Here is a 22,509-nt window from a genome sequence, read left to right on the forward strand (position 1 = left end):
TGGTTGCGACTTGACAGCACATTCCCCCACTGCCGATTTCCTAAGAGGAGCCCTGTTCCCGATCCAGATGTTGTTTTTGCGTTCGTAAGTCAGGGAGGTCTTCGCTGTATGACATTTTTCCTCCCCAAGAAAAGGAGATTCCCTCTCCAGCAGCTGCGCGCTCCCACTGGGGAAAACATTTTTAACGTTCCGGAGGATGAATCTTGTCAAATGCCTAAGCAGATGAGAGCCCCCTGAATTAACCCTTCCCTGTGGGGGAGCGCTTGCAGAACTGCTGCCGCTTCATTCGTTTATTCGCTTTTACAGATTTCCGCATTTCAGTTATCGGGACTCCCCCGACGGCAAGAAGGGCCAATCAAACACTGTTTAAATCAAATGTAAATAATGCCTAGATTCTGTAAAAGGATGGCTTCGATCGCAAACGTAACACACAGGTTACTAGCAGCGGTTAATGAAATAGTGCCAGGGAGTTCGGAGGAGAAATCCATTCCGCACGGTGGGGGTGCAGATAGCCAGCACAGCTCATCCATGCCCAGGTAAATAAGAATAATTTAACCTGGTGCCTGAAATGAAAACTATCAAGCAACCGATAGGATGCTCTAGGAACACGTTGGGACCCACATACCTGAGGGACCACCTATCGCCTTGTGCCCCCCACAGGGCGTTATGCTCTGCAGGTGAAAACCTATTGGTCATTCCCGGCCCCAGGGAAGCATGCCTGGCCTCAACCAGGGCGAGGGCCTTTTCGGTCCTGGTCCCTACCTGGTGGAATGAGCTCCCAGGTGAGCTGCAGGCCCTGCGGGAGCTTTCAGCATTCTGCAGGACCTGCAAAACGGAGCTCTTCCACCAGCTTGAGGCTGGGGTCGGTGAGGTAGATCTAAGCCCCCTCTCCCGGGTATGAGACTTCGGACCTCCTTCCATGGGGGGGGGGGGGGGAAGGTTCTGCCTTGTTTGGGATTTTTATGTCTTTTAATAGGGGGTTTTATGAGACTTCCGAGGCCAGCTCGTCATGGGAAATAAAGCACAAATTAACAAACAAACAAATAAATGTTAGAGAGCCAGCACAGTGTTGTGGTTAAGATTGGCGGCTTTTAATATGGCAAGCTGGGTTTGATTCCCTGCTTCTCCACATGCGGCCAGCTGGGTGACCTTGGACTCAGAACAGCCCTGATAGTGCTGTTCTCCCAGAGCAGTCCTGCCAGAGCTCTCTCAGTTCCACCTACCTCACTGTCTGTTTTAGGGAGAGGAAGGGAAAGCGATTGTCAGCTGCTTTGAGATTCCTTTGAGTACTGAAAAGCCAACTTTTCTTCTTCTAGGTGGGGCTGGGGGAGCTCTGAGAGAACTGTGACTGGCCCAGGGTCACACGGCAAGCTGCATGTGGAGGAGTGTGGAATCAAACCCCGTTCTCCACTGGGGACTCTAAACCACTGCACCATGCTTCCATGATATTTGCTTGCCTCAGGCTCCATGGAGAGGCAGAATAGAAATAACCTTAATCAATATTTGAATGCTATTTCATTTGTTTAGATTGTTTGTTTAAACCCAGTTATAAGCCCCTTTGGGCCTGGCCTGGGCCAAAAAGCGAGGCATTAAGTTGCCCTAATAAATGACAAATGAAGCAATACAGCATGACAACGTGGGCCGGCTGCCAGCTCGGCTCTAAGTCAACAACTCCACTTCCCCCCCCCCTACACACACACACACACACACACACACACGCATGCACACCCCCGGTGTTTTCAAATCAAGTAAACAAGACCTCAAAATTATGTTTTTTAACCTCCCACGTTGCCTCCAGCAGTCTCCGGAGCGCCTCTCTGGCCCCCCCAGGCTAATCAATTGGCACCAACCAAGCAATTAGAAAATTCCAGCTTGTTCTTCTGACTCCGAAAATGATTGCCTCCCACATTGCGGGTTATCCTTCCCAACACACTCAGCCAGAAAGGCTCAGAACATCATGCGCTTGAAAAACTGGCTTGCACCTGCTTCGGGGAGGGGGCGGGGGAGAGACGGCGACTCCTCACCTCTCTGCTAACCCGTTTGTCAGCTGCACTGCATGTCCTTGTGCATGCGACTGTCAAAAATGGAAGGGGGGGGATGTATATCCTGAGCCGTGATAGACAGGGCCTGTCTAGAGAAGAAACAGGCGTCCTCGAGTGGAGCTGAAATTGGGATCAGGGCTGCGGGATTGGAGAAGCGTGAACTCTTCGGCTCTTGCCCAGATTCACCAGTCAAAACCAGTTCGCCCATTCCAGCTTGCAGTTAGTGAGGTTGCTGCCTTTGGCTTGGGAAATGCCTGGAGACCAGGGAATGACGTTTGGGAAGGTGGGGGGGACCTCAGCAGAATACGACGTGGACCCTCCAAAGCAGCCGTTTTTCCCCCTGAAGATAGTTTTCAGGTGCAACCCTCCAAAACCATTTTAATCTTCCAGCTCATCCCTTTGCTGATCGGAGAGCGGCAGCCCTTGATCTGAGAAGCTTCAAGGGGAGACTACAACGTGAGACTGCGGAACTGCAGTTCATTCACAAGTTCAAGAAATGGAATGCCTTGGAGATGAGCAGGGATAATAATTTTCTGCCGCCAATGCCTCTACGCCGGCTCGGTGGAGCAGTTAAATGCGGCAGCTTTCCCCGCTCCTCCACCTGCAGCCAGCTGGGTGACACTGGCCTAGTCTCAGTCCTGTTAAGAAGTGGTGTCGGCTGGCCACCCCTCCCAGCCATGCTCCCGGAAGTGACATCCCCACCTCTGCCTGTCGCCCTCCTTTTACTCCCTCCCCCTGTCTTTACTACTACTACTACGGTGATTCCACCTCATGTAGGCCAGAAAGAAATGCAGATGCTAAGAAGAAAAGCCAGGCCTCCCATGCCATGCCACAATTGACTCTCCCCCCTTTGGTTTATATATCCACAGCCTACCCACTGAGCCCTCTAGGCAGAGCTGGACAGTTCCCTAGCTTGGGACCCTGTCCATTTAAGGCAGGAGGGGAAAGGCCACGGACCCCCTCTGGAGCTCCTGCAGACCCTCAGGGGTCCGCGGATCCCTGGTTGAGAATCACCGCCTTAGACCCTGAAGCTTTGGTTGGTCTCTGAGGGGCTGCTGAATTCGAATCTAAGCGATCTCACGGAAATCAATGAAGCCTCCGCTCATGTTTTCCCCAAGTGAGCCATTCCAGCTCTGACCACGTTTCTCCCTCAAGGGTCTCCAGCTGCATGCAGATGCAGATTTGCCATCGTTGAGAGGGGAAATATTTCCCAGGCCTCAATCCATCTTAAGGGCCGGCACTCGGAAGGACCGCAGAGTGGCTTTGCAGACGAGAAGGTATCATTCGTGCATAAGCTCAGAGGCCTCGACACCTCCAATGGATGGTTTCAAGCTCTCGTTTTTCACCGGGATGTTTTGCGCGTAAGCAAAGAGGAAATCCAATTACAGCTGGGCCAATGGGATGCGTCCGTAAGGGGAGGGTGCAAAGCAGCAGTGCAAAGATGTCAAACGTTGTCAAGATGTGTTAGAGGGAGGCCCTGCTCATGTTATCGATGTGTTGTCATTGATTTCAGGCTGCACACCCCTGACGGGAAGCAAGTTTTTGACTGGTCAACGATGCCTGGCTTTGAGGTTCAATGTATCGGAAGGCACATGGATTTCTCCAAGGGAGGGAAGGTTGGGGGTCTGTAACCCAGAGCCCTGGAAGGCCCTTCCATGATCTGTCCCTCTCTCCTTCCACACACAACGTTGTGCCCTTACTTTGGTGTTAATCCACTTTTCAGAGAGCAAGATTCAAATCCTGACGCTGTCGTAATGCTTGCAGGGCTGCTTTGGGTCACTCATATTCTCTCAGCCTAACCCGGGCTTTCTCAACCAGGGTTTTGTGAAACCCTGGGGTTGCTTGACGGGCCCAGAAAGTTTTCCCGAAAAGGTGGGAGTTAATTAATTATATATATATATATTTTAATTGTTCAACATTTATCAGGTGCTATGACCATATACGGTCCTGTCGACCTGCCTCCCACCTCCCAACATGACCAATGACAGGCCTGGAGGGGGTGGGAAGGGGAGGGGCCTGGGTGGGCGTGTCCACAGCTCTGCTTCCCAACCCTATTCTGCATGATCGCGCCACTTCTGGGGTTCCTCAAAGCCTGAAGGATGTTTCAGGGCTTTCTCAATGGTTAAAAAAAGAAAGTTGAGAAAGTCTGGTCTAGAATTTCATTTCTCTGCTTTCTGATGTGGTTTTTGTATGTGTGTGTGTGTGTGTATCGTCAGTGCATGCACTGCACAATTCTGATGCGCAAACTATATGGTATTGACACAGATCATGTCATTTGCATGTAAAAATAGTAGCAAAGCCCGTTTCGTGCTGGAATGCAATGCGCGCCAGCTTATGGTTTGGTGTGGGTTTAGTGCCTCATGTGGAAGCTGGCCACCCTAAGAGGAGGCCTCTCTGTGCACAACTGATCCAATCAGAATCGAGAAGTGTGGAATTCCAGAACATGAACCTACACCTATCTGGCCACCTTACCTCCTTCCTGCAATGTTTTCTTGACCTGAAATAGGCCGGGGGTGCTACATGGCTGGTTAGCTGGCTGCAGAGGCATTATATCCTTTTGAGAGCTGATCTTTATAGTTTGGAGATGAGCTGTAATTCCAGGAGATCTCCAGGCCTCACCCGGAGGTTGGCTACCCTTGGGTTAGAAATACTCCTTGAGGTTTAAAAGTGGGGCCTCAAATGGATATAATGCCTCTGCAGCCGCTCAACCGGGTACATAGGTCTTATCGGTTGGCAGGATTACAAAAGAAGAAGAAGAAGAAGAAGAAGAAGAAGAAGAAGAAGAAGAAGAAGAAGAAGAAGAAGAAGAAGAAGAAAGAAGAAAGAAGAAAGAAGAAGAAGAAGAAGAAGAAGAAAGAAGAAAGAAGAAAGAAGAAAGAAGAAGAAGAAGAAGAAGAAGAAGAAGAAGAAGAAGAAGAAGAAGAAGAAGAAGAAGAAGAAAAGTCGGTTCTTATACCACACTTTTCACTGCCCAAAGAAATGTAGGTGGGAATGAGAGAGCTCTGAGAGAACTGCTCAGTCAGCAGCACTATCAAGGCTGTAATGAGCCCAAGGTCATTCAGCTGGCTGCATGTGGAGGAGCAGGGAATCAACCCGGCTCACCGGATGAAAAGCTGCCGCTCTTAACGACTACACGAATATCAGGGGGGACAGAGGACCAGATGTGAACAAACTCCCTGGCCTTTTCTTTAAAATAGAATCCTAAAAGAAGAATACTTCAGGGGTTAAACGGTTCCCATCATTAGTAATTTCAATTAATTTCCTTTTGGCATTCTCTACCGTGAAATAATAAAAAATGATCTCTTTTTTTTTGAAGGATAAAGTTGAATTTGGCAGCCTCCACTGCAAAATCAAGATGTTATTGATTGCAAATGTTCCCCACCCAACCCCCTACTTCTATTACAAAAACAGTTTGAAATCATCAGGGCTGATTTCTCAGGAGGAGGTTCGCCCAGGGTGGGGATCGGGGACCAGGGGAATGCAATTTGCATCTCAGCTGTTCTAGCTGTCGCTTCTAATCTCAGCAGCCAAATTATTGACATCTGAAATCTAGCAGTGCCGTAACATCTTTAAAAAAAAGTACCACGGTTATTAATATTTGAGCTACACAAATTTAACCCCCCCATTCCCCCCGCCCCCCTCAAAGGTGGACGGATTCCGGCAAGCCATGCTAAATCACAGATAGGAGCGACAATGAGAACTACTTCACATTTTGCATTGTTTTTACGTGTATATCTAGGGTGATTTTAAGAATAGTCCCACCACCACCACTGTGCAGTGTGGGAATAACTAAAATATTTATTCTGGAAACATGTTAATTGTAGGGTGGAGGAAGGAAGGAAGGAAGGAAGGAAGGAAGGAAGGAAGGAAGGAAGGAAGGAGGAAGGAGAAGAGCTGTTTTTGTATATGCCGCTTTTCTCTACCAGAAGGAGTCCAGCTTACAACCGCCTTCCCTTCCTCTTGCCACAACAGACACCCAGGGAGGTAGGTGAGACAGGACTGCTTGGTCAGAACAGCACTATCAGGGCTATGACAAGCCCAAGGTCAACCAGCTGGCTGCATGTGGAGGAGCAGGGAATCAAACCCAGCTCACCACACTAGAAGCCGTGCTCTTAACCACGACACCAAGCTGGTAAGATGAGAGAAGGAATAGGAGCAATGGGTTCAAATTACAGGACAGAAGATTCCACTTAAATATTAGTAAGCATTTTCTGACGTCAAGAGCTGTTCCATAGATGGAATATGCTGCCTTGGAGGGTGGGGGCAGTCTCCTTCTTTGGAAGTTTTTTGAAGGTGATTGGAGGAGCACCTGTCGGGAGTGTGAAGCTTTTAAGTCCCCGAGAAGGTGGGGGGCTGGACTGGCTGGCCTTTTGGGGTCTCTTCCACCCCTGCATGATGCTGTGATTCTGATTCTGACCACTCCTTCGCCCCCTGCGGCAGCTAATCCAAACCCGCATGGTCTCCAAAGATACACAAGTTTCAGCTAATGACCCACGGTCTGAATTCGAGGGTGCTTCAAATTGAGGCCAACAGCACAAAACACAAAAAAGGACGGTGTTTAGTGTTTTCTGCATGAGCTTCCTCCTCTTTGGCGCACGGGCGGAAATCCTGATGCCCCCGAAACGAGAGAGCCACTTAGAAATCCCCCACGTCACTCGCCAAAAGACATAAGCACATTTTAGAGGGCCTGGAGGGGCGGGAGACAGAAGATCTTATAGCAAAAATCTTTTCGACTGTCTCGGAGCTATTCCGGCACCGTCTCAGCGATCCATCACCGTCCTTGCCCGTTGGACGCTGAGAATGCTTATTATTCACCAATGAGGGCCGGGGACGAGGGAGTGGGGGAGAACTTAATTTCAGAAGCGAGAGAGCGCTGGACGTTAGGCGATGCAGCCGCGGCGCTAAATCGGATTGCCTGGCGCCCTGTGATTGTCTCTCCTCCTCCAGGTGACAAATGCCAAATCGCAAGAGAAGAGAGCAAACTCAATATCACGCCGCTCTTGAAAATAAGATAGCTGTGGGATTCAGTTAGAAGTTTATCAGGCTAGCGATATTGCTCTGGCTTCCCCCAGTGGGTATTGATCAGCATGGTGACTGTTGACACCCGATTTCCTGTTGGGAGAAGTTAGGGGAGGGATGGAGCCCTTCTGCTTAGAAGCAGGATCCGCATCTCGAGCAGAGGGGTTCTGTGCGCACAGGAAGGGCATGTATAGGTCCAGTTCTCACTAGCTCTCCAACTCTCACAAATCTTTTCGTTCTTCAGCATTTAACCTTTTTAAAAAAAAATGATTCCCTCCTTTAATTTTTTTTTCAATTACTAAAGGTTTTCTAAAACCTGGTGGGGTTCCCCCAAGACCTGCAGAAACATCTCCCTTTTCTGTACCCGGCCCCATTATACGGATTTTTCGATCCTCGTTTTGGGGTCAGAATGAGACACATGGATGAAACCGTTTGGTAGCAGCCACTTTCACTCCCAAACGTCGAGCAGCTTCCACACCCGTTGTCTGATGTGGTAACAAACCGCTGTCCAAAAAAGAATCCCAGCTGTTTTTTTTAAGCTACATTTTTTTCCTGCATATGTTTTTGAACCGAGGCTCCGTTTACACATTCATTTCTTTGATGTGGTAAAGCCACCGCAATATAAGTGTTTGGCAGGCCTACTCATTCAGCTGGGTGAAGTGTGTCGTGGAGCGCGCCTTAATGCAGCATCCCGCCACGCCGCGTAGAACAGAGGCCAAGCCGTTCCTATCGCATTATATGGTGGCAACAGATTTTTAGCAAGGGTACGGCTATTCCTACCTCTGCACCTCACGCTATACCTGCTCCTGTACCTGAGGGTGTCTTCTAGTGCAGGGGTAGTCAACCTGTGGTCCTCCAGATGTCCATGGACTACAATTCCCATGAGCCCCTGCCAGCATTTGCTGGCAGGGGCTCATGGGAATTGTAGTCCATGGACATCTGGAGGACCACAGGTTGACTACCCCTGCACTAATGCATATGGCACCCCAAAGTGAGAAGAAGTACATTAGTTTTCACTGCCAGAAAAAATACACCTTGTAGTAACTTTTTCACATCAAATGACTGGCATACACTTTTTGCAGGCCAATGGCTTACATCTTTACCACACGGAGGATGTTGTGCTGGGTTGCAACCTTGTCTTTGGGCTGGGGTAGGTTTCTCCCCACTTCCCGCTCCTGTGTGGGAAAGTATTTGGCCCGCTGTACCGCCCCAGTTTTGTGCTCCCACACAACAGGCAGGGCAGTGAGGTGCCACTGTGCTGCAGGGTGGCATGGGCTTTTTAAATTATTATTATTACTACATGGTATTGCATAATAACGCAATACTGCATTCTTTACAACATTTAAAATGCCTCAGGCAGCTCTGCTGCTTGGCTCTTGTGGCCCTTTCTTGCTCCCCCCAGGAAATGTCGATCACCACTTTGGGTTCAGGAGCAAATTTCTTCCTGGCAAGACTGGCCAGGGATTCTGGTTTTTTTGGGGGGGGGGGGATCAGGTGGGCATGGAATTTGGGTCATCATGGGTGGGTAGGTAGTTGTGAGTTGTGCAGAAGGTAGGACTAGATGTCCCTGGAGGCCCTTTCCAACTCCATGATTCAATGATTCTATGTCTCTCTCTCTCTCTCTGTCTCTGTCTCTCTCTGTCTCTCTCTGTCTCTCTCTGTCTCTCTCTGTCTCTGTCTCTGTCTCTGTCTCTCTCTGTCTCTGTCTGTCTGTCTGTCTGTCTCTCTCTCTCTCTCTCAACACATGAATGTTCCTCTTCTGAATAAAAGCTATTTTTATTCTTTAAGCAGTCTGGTCCTCCACCATCTCTGCACAGTCAAACTCTGCCAACACAAAACCCCACTGAAGCCCACCCTGCCTGCCAATGCTTAATGAAAGAGCAGGGAAAGAAATCACAGGGACACTCTATGGTTTTCTCTCCACAGTGTCGCCCCCAAGATTGTCCGCCTCGTACTGTATAAACAATATCGCTCTGCATTTTCGCCCTGCCGCTCCTGGAGGGCAAGAACATCTCCCTGTAAATCATACAGAACATTCTCATCAACATTTCAGATTGTCCACCATCCCGGAATGCCTTCCCACCGAATGCGAGGGGAGGCAGCCAACTTTCCCCGTTTGGCGCAATTCATCATGGCCATGAAGCCTGCACCTTGCCAACGCCTTCCACGGTCCTTTGTGAAAGATAGTTCGCTCTCCCGCAAAAAGCAAGCTTTCTCATCTCCTGAGTATAGAGATTAAACAAAACATCAGTTTCCAAACCTTCAGAAATCTGGATGAAAGCCTTAGAAGAAAAAAGAAAAAAGAAAGAAAAAGCAAAAACCTGGAAAGCCCTCGGTAAAGAAAAGCTTTAATTATTGAAGAGATTCCTGGCATGGCAGAATTGTTCCAGGCTGCCTGTGTTCCAGCAGCTAATAGGCAGCTCGGAGATTTATTTTTATAACTGTTTCAAATATACCTTCATGTTAAGTCCAGCACTAGTGCCTCTCCCTCCCCCCCCCCCCCACACACACACACATAATCTCTGTCTCTCTTTCTTTTTAGACACCAAAAACTTTTCCAAAACACACTAGGAGGCATAGTGTGCATCCTGTTCGGCACATTTCGGTCAAACGAACAGCACATTTCGGTCAAACGGTTCGTTGACTTAACGTCCTTTTTGACCAGTGGCAGACCAGATCCCCGTGGGAGATCTGGAAGCAGAATATAGGCCATCCAACTCCACATGGGGCTGGGAGATCTCCCAGAATGACAAGTCACCTCCAGACCACAGAGTGAAATTCCCCCGGAAGAAAAGGACCGATTTGAAGGATGAAATCCGCTTTGTATCTGGTTCAGCGGCGACCGGGAGTGGGGATCTTAGGTCTATCGTCGGGACAGGTAATTGCTATTGGCTGGCATGCAGGATCCAGCCTGCTATTGGTTGTTCCTCATTTACCCAAAGGCGTCTCAAAGGAGCTTCCAATTTCTTTCCCTTTCCTCTCCCCACAACAGACACCCTGGGAGGAGGGTGAGGCTGAGAGACCCCTGATATTACAGAAGAGTTGGTTCTTCTATGCCGCTTCTCGCTACCTGAAGGAGTCTCAAAGCAGCTTCCAGTCGCCTTCCCTTTCCTCCCCCACAGCAGGCACCCTGTGAGGGAGGGGAGGCTGAGAGAGCCCTGAGCTTTATCAGGGCTGTGGAGAGCCCAAGGTCACCCAGCTGGCTGCATGTGGGGGAGCGCGGAATCAAACCCAGCTCTCCAGATCAGAAGTCCGCACTTCTATCCATGACACCAAACTGGCTCTCAAGGAAGGCTACAGACTCATGCAGAGATGCAACAGGCCGTCCTTGAAAGGAACTCACAGGAGCCTTTAATTACCTGGTTTGCTTCTCTTGGCTCCCCAGCAGTTCTCTCCCAGCGTACAGCAGAGAGTTCCTGTTTCAGCCAATAAAGGAATCACATTCCAATTATAGGCAGAGCAGGCTCTTTTTTTTAAAAAAAATGAAAAAATAAAAATATATGTTGGCTTCTCACAACCAGCTTAGCAGGGTGTAAGCAAAAAGAAATCAAAAGGCAGGAAAGCCAGTTCAGCAGAAATAACCTATACTTAGAAGAGGCAGAAAAGGGGGTCGAGCGGAGGGCGAGGGCTTGAATCTGTCGGCGCGACTGTTTTACAGTTCCCAGAGCACCCAGATGTCAAGTATGATGTTTGGGTAATGAGGAACGGCGTGCATAATCACACCGCTCAAACCGGGCCGGGCCCAATGCGCCGATCCCCGCAGAATTTCAAACTGCATCCCCTTCCAAACCCCAACCTTGTCTTCCAACTCTGCCTGCCACCACTTTGGGACGAATCTATAATACACAAATCTCTCCGGAGGCCAAAGGAAGAAACCCGTGGAGGCTACCGAAGTGATCTCCGCTTACAAGGAAAGGCAGCAGGGCGGATAACAGTTTTTCAAAGTAAAGTCGTTACGCGGGATTGCAAACCTGTGTGGGAGAGGGATGCGGGGTTTCACAGGAAGGCGGGCGGAGAGCAAGAGCAGAGTGTGGATCCGTGGGATCCCTAACACCACAGCCGGTTTCAGGATTCGCAGCAGAGGACAATGGCGGCCAGAGCAGCCAGACTGGGGGTGGAGGGTCATCCCCCCCCCCATGGCAGAATTGGGAGCCCCTCCAAGAGGAAAAAGGATGCAGGAGAGAGGCTATGTCCCTGATCCATGCGGGGAAGGCACTGTTTGTAAACTCCATTATGTTGTACGCTAATTTGCTGCTGTTCACAGGTCTTACCCATCCCCTTCATCTAGTCTTGGCTGCATTTACTGCTCCGTGACTTATGCATTTGGAGTCTAATTGAAGAGCACCCCTCTGCACCCTCTCTCTATGGTGGGTGACTTCGGTTTCCATTATTTCAGAAGAAGTACACACGCATGCATGCAAAAGGTTTATATCCAGAATTAAACTGTGTCGGGCTTAAAGGTGTCATAAGGGTCTTTATTTATCGTATATAAGGGCAGGCATTCTGTCGCTGAGAATGACCAAGAAACTCAGGGTAGTTTTTAAAACGCTCTCCTTCCACCTAGGGCAGTGGTTCTCAACCTGGGGGTCGAGACCACTTTGGGGATCAAATGACCCTTTCACATGGGTCACAGCAGGGCAAGCAGCCACAGCAGGGGGTTGCCATCCACATAACAGCCTTGCGGGGTAGATCGAGAGAGAGCGTTCGTCTGTCTGCAGCAGCGGAAAACAGTGAGATCGGCATGGAGGTGGAAATGAACTGAGAAACCACGGGAAAAAACCCAATTTATGTACAATAATGAAGAAGAAGAAAAGTTGATTCTTCTATGCTGCTTTTCTCTACCCAAAAGAGTCTCAAAGTGGCTTACAGTCGCCTTCCCTTTCCTCTCCCCACAACAGACGCCCTGTGAGGGAGGGGAGGCTGAGAGAGCCCTGATATTCCTGCTTGGTCAGAACAGTTTTATCAGTGCCGTGGCGAGCCCAAGGTCACCCAGCTGGCTGCATGTGGGGGAGCAGGGAATCAAACCCGGCTCGCCAGATTAGAAGTCCGCACTCCTAACCGCTACACCAAACTGGCTCTCAATGGATTTTCACGCCATTGGCCAATTTTGGTTTAATTTCTGTGAAAGAACGCTTGCATAATTTTATGGTTGGGGGTCACCACAACAGGAAGAACTGTATTAAAGGGTCACGGTATTAGGAAGGTTGAGAACCACTGTTCTCACTCCTTATTTCGTGGCCCATTGATTCTGTCTGACTCCAGTTCAACCACACTGCCTTGAAAGCAGGCAGACAAACGAAATCCACCGAAGAGCTGGGAGGTTTAGCAGATATCAGCACATCGACATCCCTAAGTACGCTGCTGGCTGAATGAATCATGAAAGAAGGGTCCTTTGGGACCCCCTTCCGCAGAACTTTCTGTTTGGAGAGGGAAAAAACCCAGCAACTGAACAGGAAGAAAGTCAATTTCCACACTCTGTTCTTTTTACCGACCTGATGCAATTTGGCTAGTAAGACCAGACAACTCCAAAAAGCTGCAGGTGGCTAGAAAGTCTCTTTGAAATAAAATATGTTAGATCTGCCCCAAAGGTTGGAATCGAAGGATGGAAATCAGTGGAAATATTTATGAATTCTTTGCTTTTCCAATTATATCTATCCTGGATATCTACCTGTAAAGATGGACAAAGCATGCTCAGGTTGGATGCTGTACACAGTATCAATGCTGTATACTGTACCAGTGTTCCTCCTCATATGTTTTTCTGTCCTTCGAGTTCTGCAAGTTTTCAGGGGGATTCAGTCCTGAACCCAGCAAAAGGGAGCCAAGGAAGGTGCCTACAGGCTAGCATCTGTGCCGTCATGAACACAACCTTGGTTACTTCTCCAATCTCGCTACATATCTGCAACTATTCTGTAAATGTATGTGACTTGTTTTACTCTTAATTAGATGCATCACTTTTTTTTTAAATAAAGGAGAAAATAAGATGTGTATCCCTTGCCACCAGTATTATGGGCACAGTGTTGCAGGGGAGTAAGCAATGCAAATGGGATGCATTGGGCACCAATCAGCTTTCAGTTTTCTTTGTTGATGGAATGAAATATGGCACCATCTTCAACGTTCTACAGAACTGGGACAATTCCGCATTTTAAACACCAAACATGTCATTGGTACATTTATCTATCTATCGTGTTGTTTTCTATTCCACCCATTCTTCAAAGGAGCCCAGGATGGCTTACATGGCTCTCTTGGCTCCATTGTATCCTCACAACAACCCTGCAAGGTAGGTGAGAGTGAAAAAGTGGGCTCACCCCAAGTTCACCCTGTGAGCTTCCTGGCAGAGGAAGGATTGGGGCCTGGAGTTCCCCTCTTGTAACATGACACACCAAGCGCCGTGCCCAACTAGTCTGGACGTGACCTACTCTAAGGAAGAGCTGGATCCGCAAGGGAAGAGGCCGGCACAGCAGAAGCACTTATCTTAACCACAATTTAGAGGCTTTTGTCCAGCCCCGGCTGAAATCAGAGAAGCAAAGAGATGGAACCATTCTATTATTCTTATTATTAGCTTCTCTTTGGGAGCCGCTCAGAATAAATTCTCTGGGTTGATTCCCAACGACATTGCGTTTTCAGACTCCTCGCCTTGTGCCAAACAAAATTCAGCAGCCCAAAGGCCGATATAGATCCTGCCCTGAATGTCCCCTTTTTCATGACTTTTTCTCTCTTCCTAAACACATGCAATGTCTCCGCCATGTAGAAAGCGTGTGTGCCAAAACTCCCACCCTCTTCTTCTTCTTCTTCTTCTTCTTCCCTTCCTCAGACAGTGGAGGCAAACCTCCCAAACCACACACCGTCCAATCAGGGAGGTCGTTTTTCATTTTGTCTCGGTCTGGACAGTGTGTATCGCCTGGCCTTGCAGACAGAACCACGTGAGTAAGGAGTACCCAGAATGCAGCGCGAGGACTTCCCTTTGCAGTCTAGCACAGAGTTGCACATAGCCCAGGGCCCAGCAGAGAAACACGTCAAAGAATCCGCAGCATCGCCGAAACTTACCAGTTTGTGTGTCAAATGGATGGTGATAAGAGGGGAACCGGACAGGTTTTGGGACAGAGTAGGTGGCGGCTCCACTTTCAGGGAAATCAGGTAGCTGGCTGCCGAAACCATGCAATTTCTGCAGGAAGCCGCCTCCGGGATCCTGAGAAAACAGAACGAGCGGCCCGTTAGCAATTTGTTATTTGGTTCTGTTCGAATTGCGATCCCTGCCATGGAGTCTGCCCTCCCAAGCATCCGTTTTCTCCAGGGAAAATTAGCTCTGTGGTCTGGAGATGAATTGTAATTTCAGTGGATCCCCAGGTCCCACTTGGAGGCTGGCATCCTTCAGCCCACGCTGCAAAGCAGCCATGTTCTCCAGGGGAACTGACCTCTGTAGAATGGAGAAGAGCTGTAATTCCAGGGAGCCCTAGGTCCTACCTGCAGGCTGGCTCTCTACCTGAGAAGCAGCCATGTTCTCCAGGGGAACTGACCTTTGTAGCATGGAGAGGAGCTGTAATTCCAGGGGATCCCCAGGTCCCACCTGGAGGCTGGCATCCCTACCTCAAGCAGATGCCTGTCTCTTTTTCCTTCCATCTCAGACAAATTCAGTTCCCTCTTTCCTCCACTGAGGTCCCACATGGGCACTATTAGCCTACAGCCAACTCCAGGGTGACTATTTTCCAGCTCTCCCGATGGCATTATCTACCTCGCTCAGTCTATTTCACTGCCACGAGTAACCGTTCTCCAGGGCCTTAGGGCAGGCGGAGAGAACGGCTCTTCAAAGCCAGCTCTTTTTAGCAAGAGACGGCCGGGACTGAACTCGAGAGCTCTTGGCTTTCAAAACAGGTGCTCTGTGCTGAGCTATGAGCATTAGGGAAATGGCAGCACCATTATAAGAACAACAAGAAAGCAAGCAGAGGCTCCATAAAGCATCCCAAACAAGAAGGTTTTTCAGGCTCTTCTTCAAAATACTCTGGGCTGCAAGCCCTACACGCAAATAGGCTGCTGAAAACCCAGGAGGTTCCCACACCAGTTCGGCAGCTGCACGGAGCACACGTTTATTTCTAAAACTTACACCCTGACAACAAACTCAATTAAGAACTTAATTTTTAACTGGCAGCTGAGACAACCGGGTCTTGCATTTAAGAATGTAAGAACATGAGAAGAGCCCTGCTGGATCAGACCAATAGTCCATCTGGTCCAGGACACCATCTCACACAGTGGCCAACCAGTTCCTCTGAAGGGCCAACAACAGGGCAGGGAGGCCAAGACCTTCATAAGAACATCAGAGGAGCCCAGCCGGATCAGAGCAGTGGACCATCCAGTCTCCCCCAGTGGCCAACCAGTTCCTCTGTAGGGCCAACAACAGGGCGTGGAGAGGAGTTTCTATTGTGTACTACTGTTTTTATTTGCTGTTGGCTTTTGTTTTGTTTTTTAGCTTCGCATTAATTGTGTTGCAGAGTTTTATACTGTGTACTGTTTTTATGTCACTGTTGTGAACCTCTGTGAGCGGCGATATACAAATCCAAAATGAAATAAATAAATGGCCGCCACATAACAGTCAACCCAGACCATTCGTCTGCACCACAGTTGGTTGTGGGAAGGCGTTCACTGAAGCATGGAACATGATGACATCATGATCTGGGCGGATCATCCCGTCTAGGTATCCCTCAGTCATTGAGAGGCGTGTGTGTGTTACAATAAAGGGCAGTCAAGGAATGTTACGATTCAGCTACTGTGGACACCATCTGGTTAGCATCACAGCAGGTGTACTCTGAAGCCCACGTTTTACAAGAATCGGACACGGGGATGCCCTTTTTAGCCGCGTCCCTGCGCCAATCATACCCAGGTTGGCAATGTGTGACCAGACCTCACAGGTTGGCTCCAGGATTTCAGAAGCATTTTTAGGGAACGCATGCGCACCTCCCCCCCTTGGGATCCCAAACATTGTGTGGATTCTCGTTCTTCCTATGACTTTCTGGGGAGCAACATCAGAATGGGGACACTCTCGGGGGGAGCTTTTGCTAGTCTCGGGGGCCCTGCCAGTTGCCCAAACTTGCCGCCATCTGTTGTGGGCCACAGCTGAATCGTCGCAGCCTTGGATGGTTTTTTTGCATGTTTTTTTAATGCCTCTTTCACAAGGACTTGCTGGCCCAACGGACAATTCCGTCCCTTGATGGGCTCACAGAAAACGCCTGAAGATAAATCTCTGCAAAAACAAAGGCAATAAAAGGGGAAACTTCCCCCTCCCAGAGTTCAGAGATAGATATTTTTCAAATTAGTGTTCTGGCACATTATTTATAGTTTGGTTATGAAAGAGGCCCAGCTTGTCCCGAAAAATGTTTGCTTCTCAAAGATAGCATAATTCAAACCAGGATACCGAGGGAAGCCAAGCTGGCTCTGATTCGTCTCAGCCTGCCAGCGAAGATATTTTCCGAGTTTGAGGGAATTTTGACAAGCCATGTTTAAATAACAATGTTGTTTTCACTTTTCCTTTTTTTTTCTTTTTCAGGGGCCAAAGTTTGCTCACAAACGTGAACTCTGAGAAGAATGGCAGAAAATCACAAAAAAAAAAACACAAGTTGCATTCCGGCATTTTGCAAAACCACGGTTGACTGTAGCCATTCTTAACACTTTGGGGCTGTGGCCCTTATAGGAGATCCCAGGGCCTCCATCAAACAAGGGCACAACGCAACATGAACAGGTAGGGGGGAAATCATCTATTATCAGGCAACAAGGAAACCTGAACGTTCCGACGTGTTGACCATGTATGGTCATGTTGACCTGGCCACCTCTCTCAAAATGGCCAATGATGGGCCTGGAGGGGGTGGGAAGGGGAGGGGCCCCAGGTGGGCGTGTCCACAGCTCTGCTTGCCAACTATATTCTGCCACTTATGGGGTTTCTCAAAGCCTGAAGAAAGTTTCAGGGGTTTCTCAATGGGAAAAAAAGTTGAGAAAGGTTGGTCTGAAACCACACACCCTCCGATGGTTGTGAGTGGGTCTGTCACAATTGTCTTGAACCTGCTGGTAGATCTTAAGGGCTGGAGATCTTTCTCTGGCCTTCAAAATGTCACATCTGTCACAGTAACAGGGAAGTGGCAGGAAGATAGTCTGTAGCAGTTGCAAAGTATTTTGCTCTCTGTGAGTTTTGTTTCTTAATTTATGAAGAAGCAGGGTTGGTTTTTATGCCCCGTTTTTCTCTACCCGAAAAAGTCTCAAAGCGGCTTCCAGCCGCCTTCCCTTCCTCTCTCCACAACAGAGGGAGGGGAGGCTGAGAGAGCTCTGTGAGAACAGCTCTAACAGGACTGAGACTAGCCCTAAGTCACCCAGCTGGCTGCATGTGGAGGACTGGGGAATCGAGCCCAATTCTCCAGATTCGAGGCCACCGTTCTTAGCCGCTACACCAGGCTGGCTAAAGAGAAAAGAAACGACCTGCATTCTTCTTGGGCTCGCTACAAGAAAACGAAACCATTTGAAGAACCTTTATTAAGCCAACGGAGCAAGAGAGCGATAAAGTTAAGGGCTTAAGCATGTGCAAGGAAATGATAAAGAATGTTCAGCACTAAAAATAAGGAATAAGAATTTACTTTTTAAAAGGCCGGCCGGCGATGTTAACGACAGATGAGCAAGCGCAATTCTAACATGCAGAAAGAAACACCCTGAAAAGGTCCTAACAGTAAAATCCTCATTAGAAAAAGGAATCGTCAAAATGGTAAAAGGGTGTGCATGTTATTCAAAAATGCAAAGAAGGAGAGGGTTGCCTGTTGATTATTGGCTGGGGTTTGAGTCACAGCGGGGAGGGGGAATGCCATTATAGGATACTAGTTTTTATTTTGCCAAGGAACAGAGAGATGTGCCATCTAGAAAATTAAGGGAGGCGTGTGCTTAGGTATAGGCCAAGCAGGTATCATGGAGGGGGAGGGGATTCAGTCAGATTAGTTCAAAAGTGAAACCAGCTGCCTAAGAAGGTGTTGAGATCTTCCCTGCTGGTGGTCTTTAAGCAATGGCTGGATAGATAATTATCATGGGTGCTTTAAGCTGATCCTGCACTGAACAGGCGGCTGGACTAGATGGCCTCTAAGATCCCTTCCAACTCTATGAATCTATGATTCAATTTCAAGAAGTTCTGGCTGTATTTAAATAAGCAGCACTAGTATGCGAAAATATGTGTGTTCTCATAAAGGTACTGCTGGTGGACAGTGCTGTTAAGTCACAGCCAATTTATGGGGACCCCATAGGGAAGGGGTGGCTCAACTGTGGCTCTCCAGATGTCCATGGACTACAATTCCCATGTGCCCCTCTGCCACAATAAAATGGCTGATGTATGAGGTAGAGAGAACCATGAAACTACAAAATGGCTGCCACATGAGATGGAATGAACCATGAAACCTCAAAATGGCTGCCACATGAGATGGAATGAACCATGAAACTACAAAATGGCTGCCACATGTGGTGGAAACAACCCCAAAACTACAAAATGGCTGCCTCATGAGGTGGAGCTGACCACAAAATGTCAAGGAGTGGAGGGGGGGGTGATACCTTTAACAATGAAATTTCAACATTTCAGGGAGCAATTCTGATTAACAGAATGCCTTCTAAAAGGAGCATATTGTTATTTCCCAGCATACACACTGCTCATCTTCAGCTGAAGAAGAAGAACCTCCCAACTGGCAGGTACCAAGAAAAATGCCACCCTGAGCGACCTAATTTTCGCCTCAAAAAATCATGGAGTGGTGGGAAAACTGACATGTCCAAGTCTAGAGGCAACTTGTTCCACACAGACAACAATTATCAGACTCCTTGTAAATACACAGTGAGAGAGCTCCATTGGCTCCACTGCAAGGGCCTGGGAAGGGGAGGGGAGAAGCTTAGTTTTGCCACTGTTTTTGACACACATTGTACATGAGTCCTCACATTTGTACAAGATGTTTCACATTCCTCTGCATCTGGATATTTTTTCTTTCTTTCAGCAGCATGCATGAGAATTGTTCCATCCAATAGCATTCAATCCCTCCCCTCCCCACCCCCCCAGGAACTAAACCGGATAGAATCGGACATAAAGAAGGTCCGCAATACCCCCAAAATCAAAACTGACAGATTATCCAGGCATCATTACTTAAAAAAAAAAAACAACCATTAATTCTTCGCCCGCTATCTCTATGCATGTGTGGGAAGTAATTATTCCAGCCCTCTCTCCCATAATAAATTGTTGTGATAATGCAGCTTAAACAGCCAGCGACCCGTGAATTACAGCTTCTCGTTACTTCATATCATGGTGAGAAATATTCCGTGTCCCCAGGGCGCAATCTGCATTGCTCTGCACAATCCAGATAGCCGGCCTGTGGAAGAGGAAGGGGCGGTATCAGCTCCACAAACTTCTGATCTGGTCTGAGGGTCAGACTGGTGTTGTGGTCTAGTCTGGAGGCTTCTAATCTGGCGAGCCTGGTTTGATTCCACACTCCTCTGCATTTCTTTTCGGTTACAATGGGAGACAAAGAGAAATCCAAAAATTTCATATAATGTCAGAGCAGGGGCTGGGGGAAGGAGACGGTAGAGCAGGGGTAGTCAACCTGTGGTCCTCCAGATGTTCATGGACTATAATTCCCATGAGCCCCTGCCAGCGTTTGCTGGCAGGGGCTCGTGGGAATTGTAGTCCATGAACATCTGGAGGACCACAGGTTGACTACCCCTGCGGTAGAGAACCTAGCTACTATTAGAATCAGCTTCTCTCAACAGTGATGAGATAAATAAATACCTTTTGACAGGCTATAGGAGGAGAGAAATATGCTAACTGCCATAAATGGGCTGGGAAAATTTTTCTGGAGGGAAGATACTGTCTTGTTGAATGATTTGTTGTTCCAAGTTCCCTTTATGTTATCTCGCTTTGTTGCCAGGTAGAAAGTTCGTAAAAGGTCCCAACACTTTATCTGATCTGTCGGTGTAAAAATGAGCCGGTGACATGTGAGAAAGGTGGAGGTATTGAATTAAATGTAAAAAAAAAAAATCATTTGCTTTGAAAGTACTGAAGCTTTTTCACAGTATCCCCAGCCCTCAGCATTCCCCTGGTTAAGGGGATAATGCTGTTCGAACAAATTACAAAGATGGTCCTTCTCCAATGGTAACCAGAGAAAGAAATTTTACTTACAAAAACTGAAACACATCTTACGTGGCGTATTCATGTAGGTGCTTTTAACTCATTGTGAACAGATTACTATTTTTTATAAAGGTTAATCTGCTACATCTCCAAGGCCAGGTAGGAGAGCAAAGAAGAAGAGAGGTCCTTTGCAAGATCTGCTCTGGGGCCAACTGCTGAGTGGCCCTGGGTAAGAGCGAATTCTCCCGACTCTTACCCTCCCAGATCCTCTGGCATGCAGCGATACAATATCCACTTGGAGGAGGGTTTTCGGATCATACTGCAATGCCAGTTGTCGTCCTTGGTGCTATTTGATGCAATGCAACCCTTACTAAGACCTCATCTCGTGCCTCCAACCTATTGAGCCCGTGAGCACCTGTGTAATTCTGGCAGAGAGCCGCCGCTAGACCAAGTAGAGGGGTAGTCAACCTGTGGTCCTCCAGATGTTCCTGGACTACAATTCCCAGGAGCCCCTGCCAGCGTTTGCTGGCAGGGGCTCGAGGGAATTGTAGTCCAGGAACATCTGGAGGACCACAGGTTGACTACCCCTGAAGTAGACGATATCGACCCCGACGAACCCATGATCTCATCCACTAGAAGGCAGCTTCATGTGTGTTTACATGACGGGCAAACCAGTGCTTTAAACAAAGAGAAATACTCACTTCCTTCAGCATTATTATTATTATTAGATTAGATAGAACAGGGGTAGCCGAGCTGTGGCACTTCAGATGTCCATGGACTGCGTGCTGGCAGGGGCTCATGGGAATCTTAGTCCATGGACATCTGGAGAGCCACAGCTTGGCTGCCCCTGAGAACATGTAATAGGGCATATCTTTAAAATACTTACTTGGTCTCCATAGGTTTGATGCTGTGGAAGTGCTGGTGCATAGTATGATAGAGCAGCCCCACTATGGTAATCCAAGCTGAGAAGAGGGATTGGGGGAAGACGAGGGAAGAAAAAGCAAGCTTTGTTTACGTGTCAGGGTTACAGCTTTGTGCGAAAGAGAGACCACAATTTAAAACCCCATTGTAAATTGCCAGTCTTCACCTCCGGGGATCTTTCGCAGCTCCTCTCTAATGGGAGGCCTGATTGCTTCCCCGGAGGAATCAAGAAGCCCCTGCAGTCATTTTTTGAACAGGGGAAGCAGCGAGAGAGGCAGAGAGAACTTCTCACTGCTGTGCTAATGCAAGGAAGCTACTGCTGCCCAGTTTAGGAGAAGATGATTCTCTACGGTGTCTCTGGAATTTCACAGATCTCAGGTGGGGCACTGTGTTGGTGTGAGGCAGCAGAATGAAGTTGCACCTTTAAGACCAACTAAGTACTAGTCAGGGTAGAAGCTTTCATGTGCACGCACATTTCTCCCATGGCACCTCTCAGACCAACAACGTTTTATTCCAGGTTAAGCTTTTGTGTACAGGTACACTTCAGAGAGGAGCCTCTTGTGGTGCAGAGTGGTAAGGCAGCCGTATGAAAGCTTTGCCCATGAGGCTGGGAGTTCAATCCCAGCAGCCGGCTCAAGGTTGACTCAGCCTTCCATCCTTCCGAGGTCGGTAAAACGAGGACCCAGCTTGCTGGGGGGTAAATGGTAATGACTGGGGAAGGCACTGGCAAACCACCCCGTATTGAGTCTGCCATGAAAACGCTAGAGGGCGTCACCCCAAGGGTCAGACCTGACCCGGTGCGTGCACAGGGGATACCTTTACCTTACACTTCAGAGAGGAGGCCCACCCCTGCCACCAATTTGGTTAGTCTATAAGGCTCTACTGCTCTTTTCTATTGGTTAAGAAGCTCCTCGGTGCATTTCCTGCATTATATTTGGAAGAACATGTTTTTCCCCCTCCGAGCAAAGACATCTATTCCACATTATAAAGGTGTTGATTTAAGACTTTTGCGGAGGGCTGTCAAACCATACGTTGGGAAGCTGGTAATGTAGAGTATTGTAAACTACGGCATGGTAAGGTAGGGTAGGGTAAGGTAGAGTAGGCTATGGTAGGGTAGTATAGGGGCACTGGAAATGGGTTTAAAAAACCAAGGGGACAGTGGGCCCAAAAGGTTTGCGAACTGCCATAGTAAAGAATTGTAGGTGATGCAATTGGTGAGGGTGTTGTTAGTCTTTAAGCCCCGCCCCCCCCCAGACTTTAGCTTTATTTAGCTGGTAGGAGGAAAGGCCTCCTTGTGTCTGAAACCCTGGAGAGCTGCTGCCCATCAGCAATAACACTTCTTTAACTAGCAGCAGTCTTGGCCAATCACATATCAGGCCCCTGCCCCGCCCCTCCCGCCTTTCCTGGGTA

At 48.4% G+C, this 22,509-nt stretch overlaps 1 protein-coding gene across 3 annotated transcripts in view; it reads right to left on the reverse strand.

The window, feature by feature from the left end:
• ADGRD1 (adhesion G protein-coupled receptor D1) overlaps window positions 1-22,509 on the reverse strand; it is a 180,081-nt gene that overhangs the window by 127,158 nt on the left and 30,414 nt on the right. For all 3 annotated transcript variants that reach the window (XM_077318836.1, XM_077318834.1, XM_077318837.1), the window contains 2 exons: window positions 21,065-21,140; window positions 14,106-14,247 (listed from right to left, as the gene is read on the reverse strand). In XM_077318836.1, coding sequence (XP_077174951.1) covers window positions 14,106-14,247; window positions 21,065-21,140 — 218 coding nt within the window. The remainder of the gene's footprint in view (window positions 1-14,105; window positions 14,248-21,064; window positions 21,141-22,509) is intronic.

Source organism: Paroedura picta, unplaced genomic scaffold (genome assembly GCF_049243985.1).
Source record: "Paroedura picta isolate Pp20150507F unplaced genomic scaffold, Ppicta_v3.0 Ppicta_v3_sca26, whole genome shotgun sequence".
Taxonomy (NCBI): Eukaryota; Metazoa; Chordata; class Lepidosauria; order Squamata; family Gekkonidae; genus Paroedura; species Paroedura picta.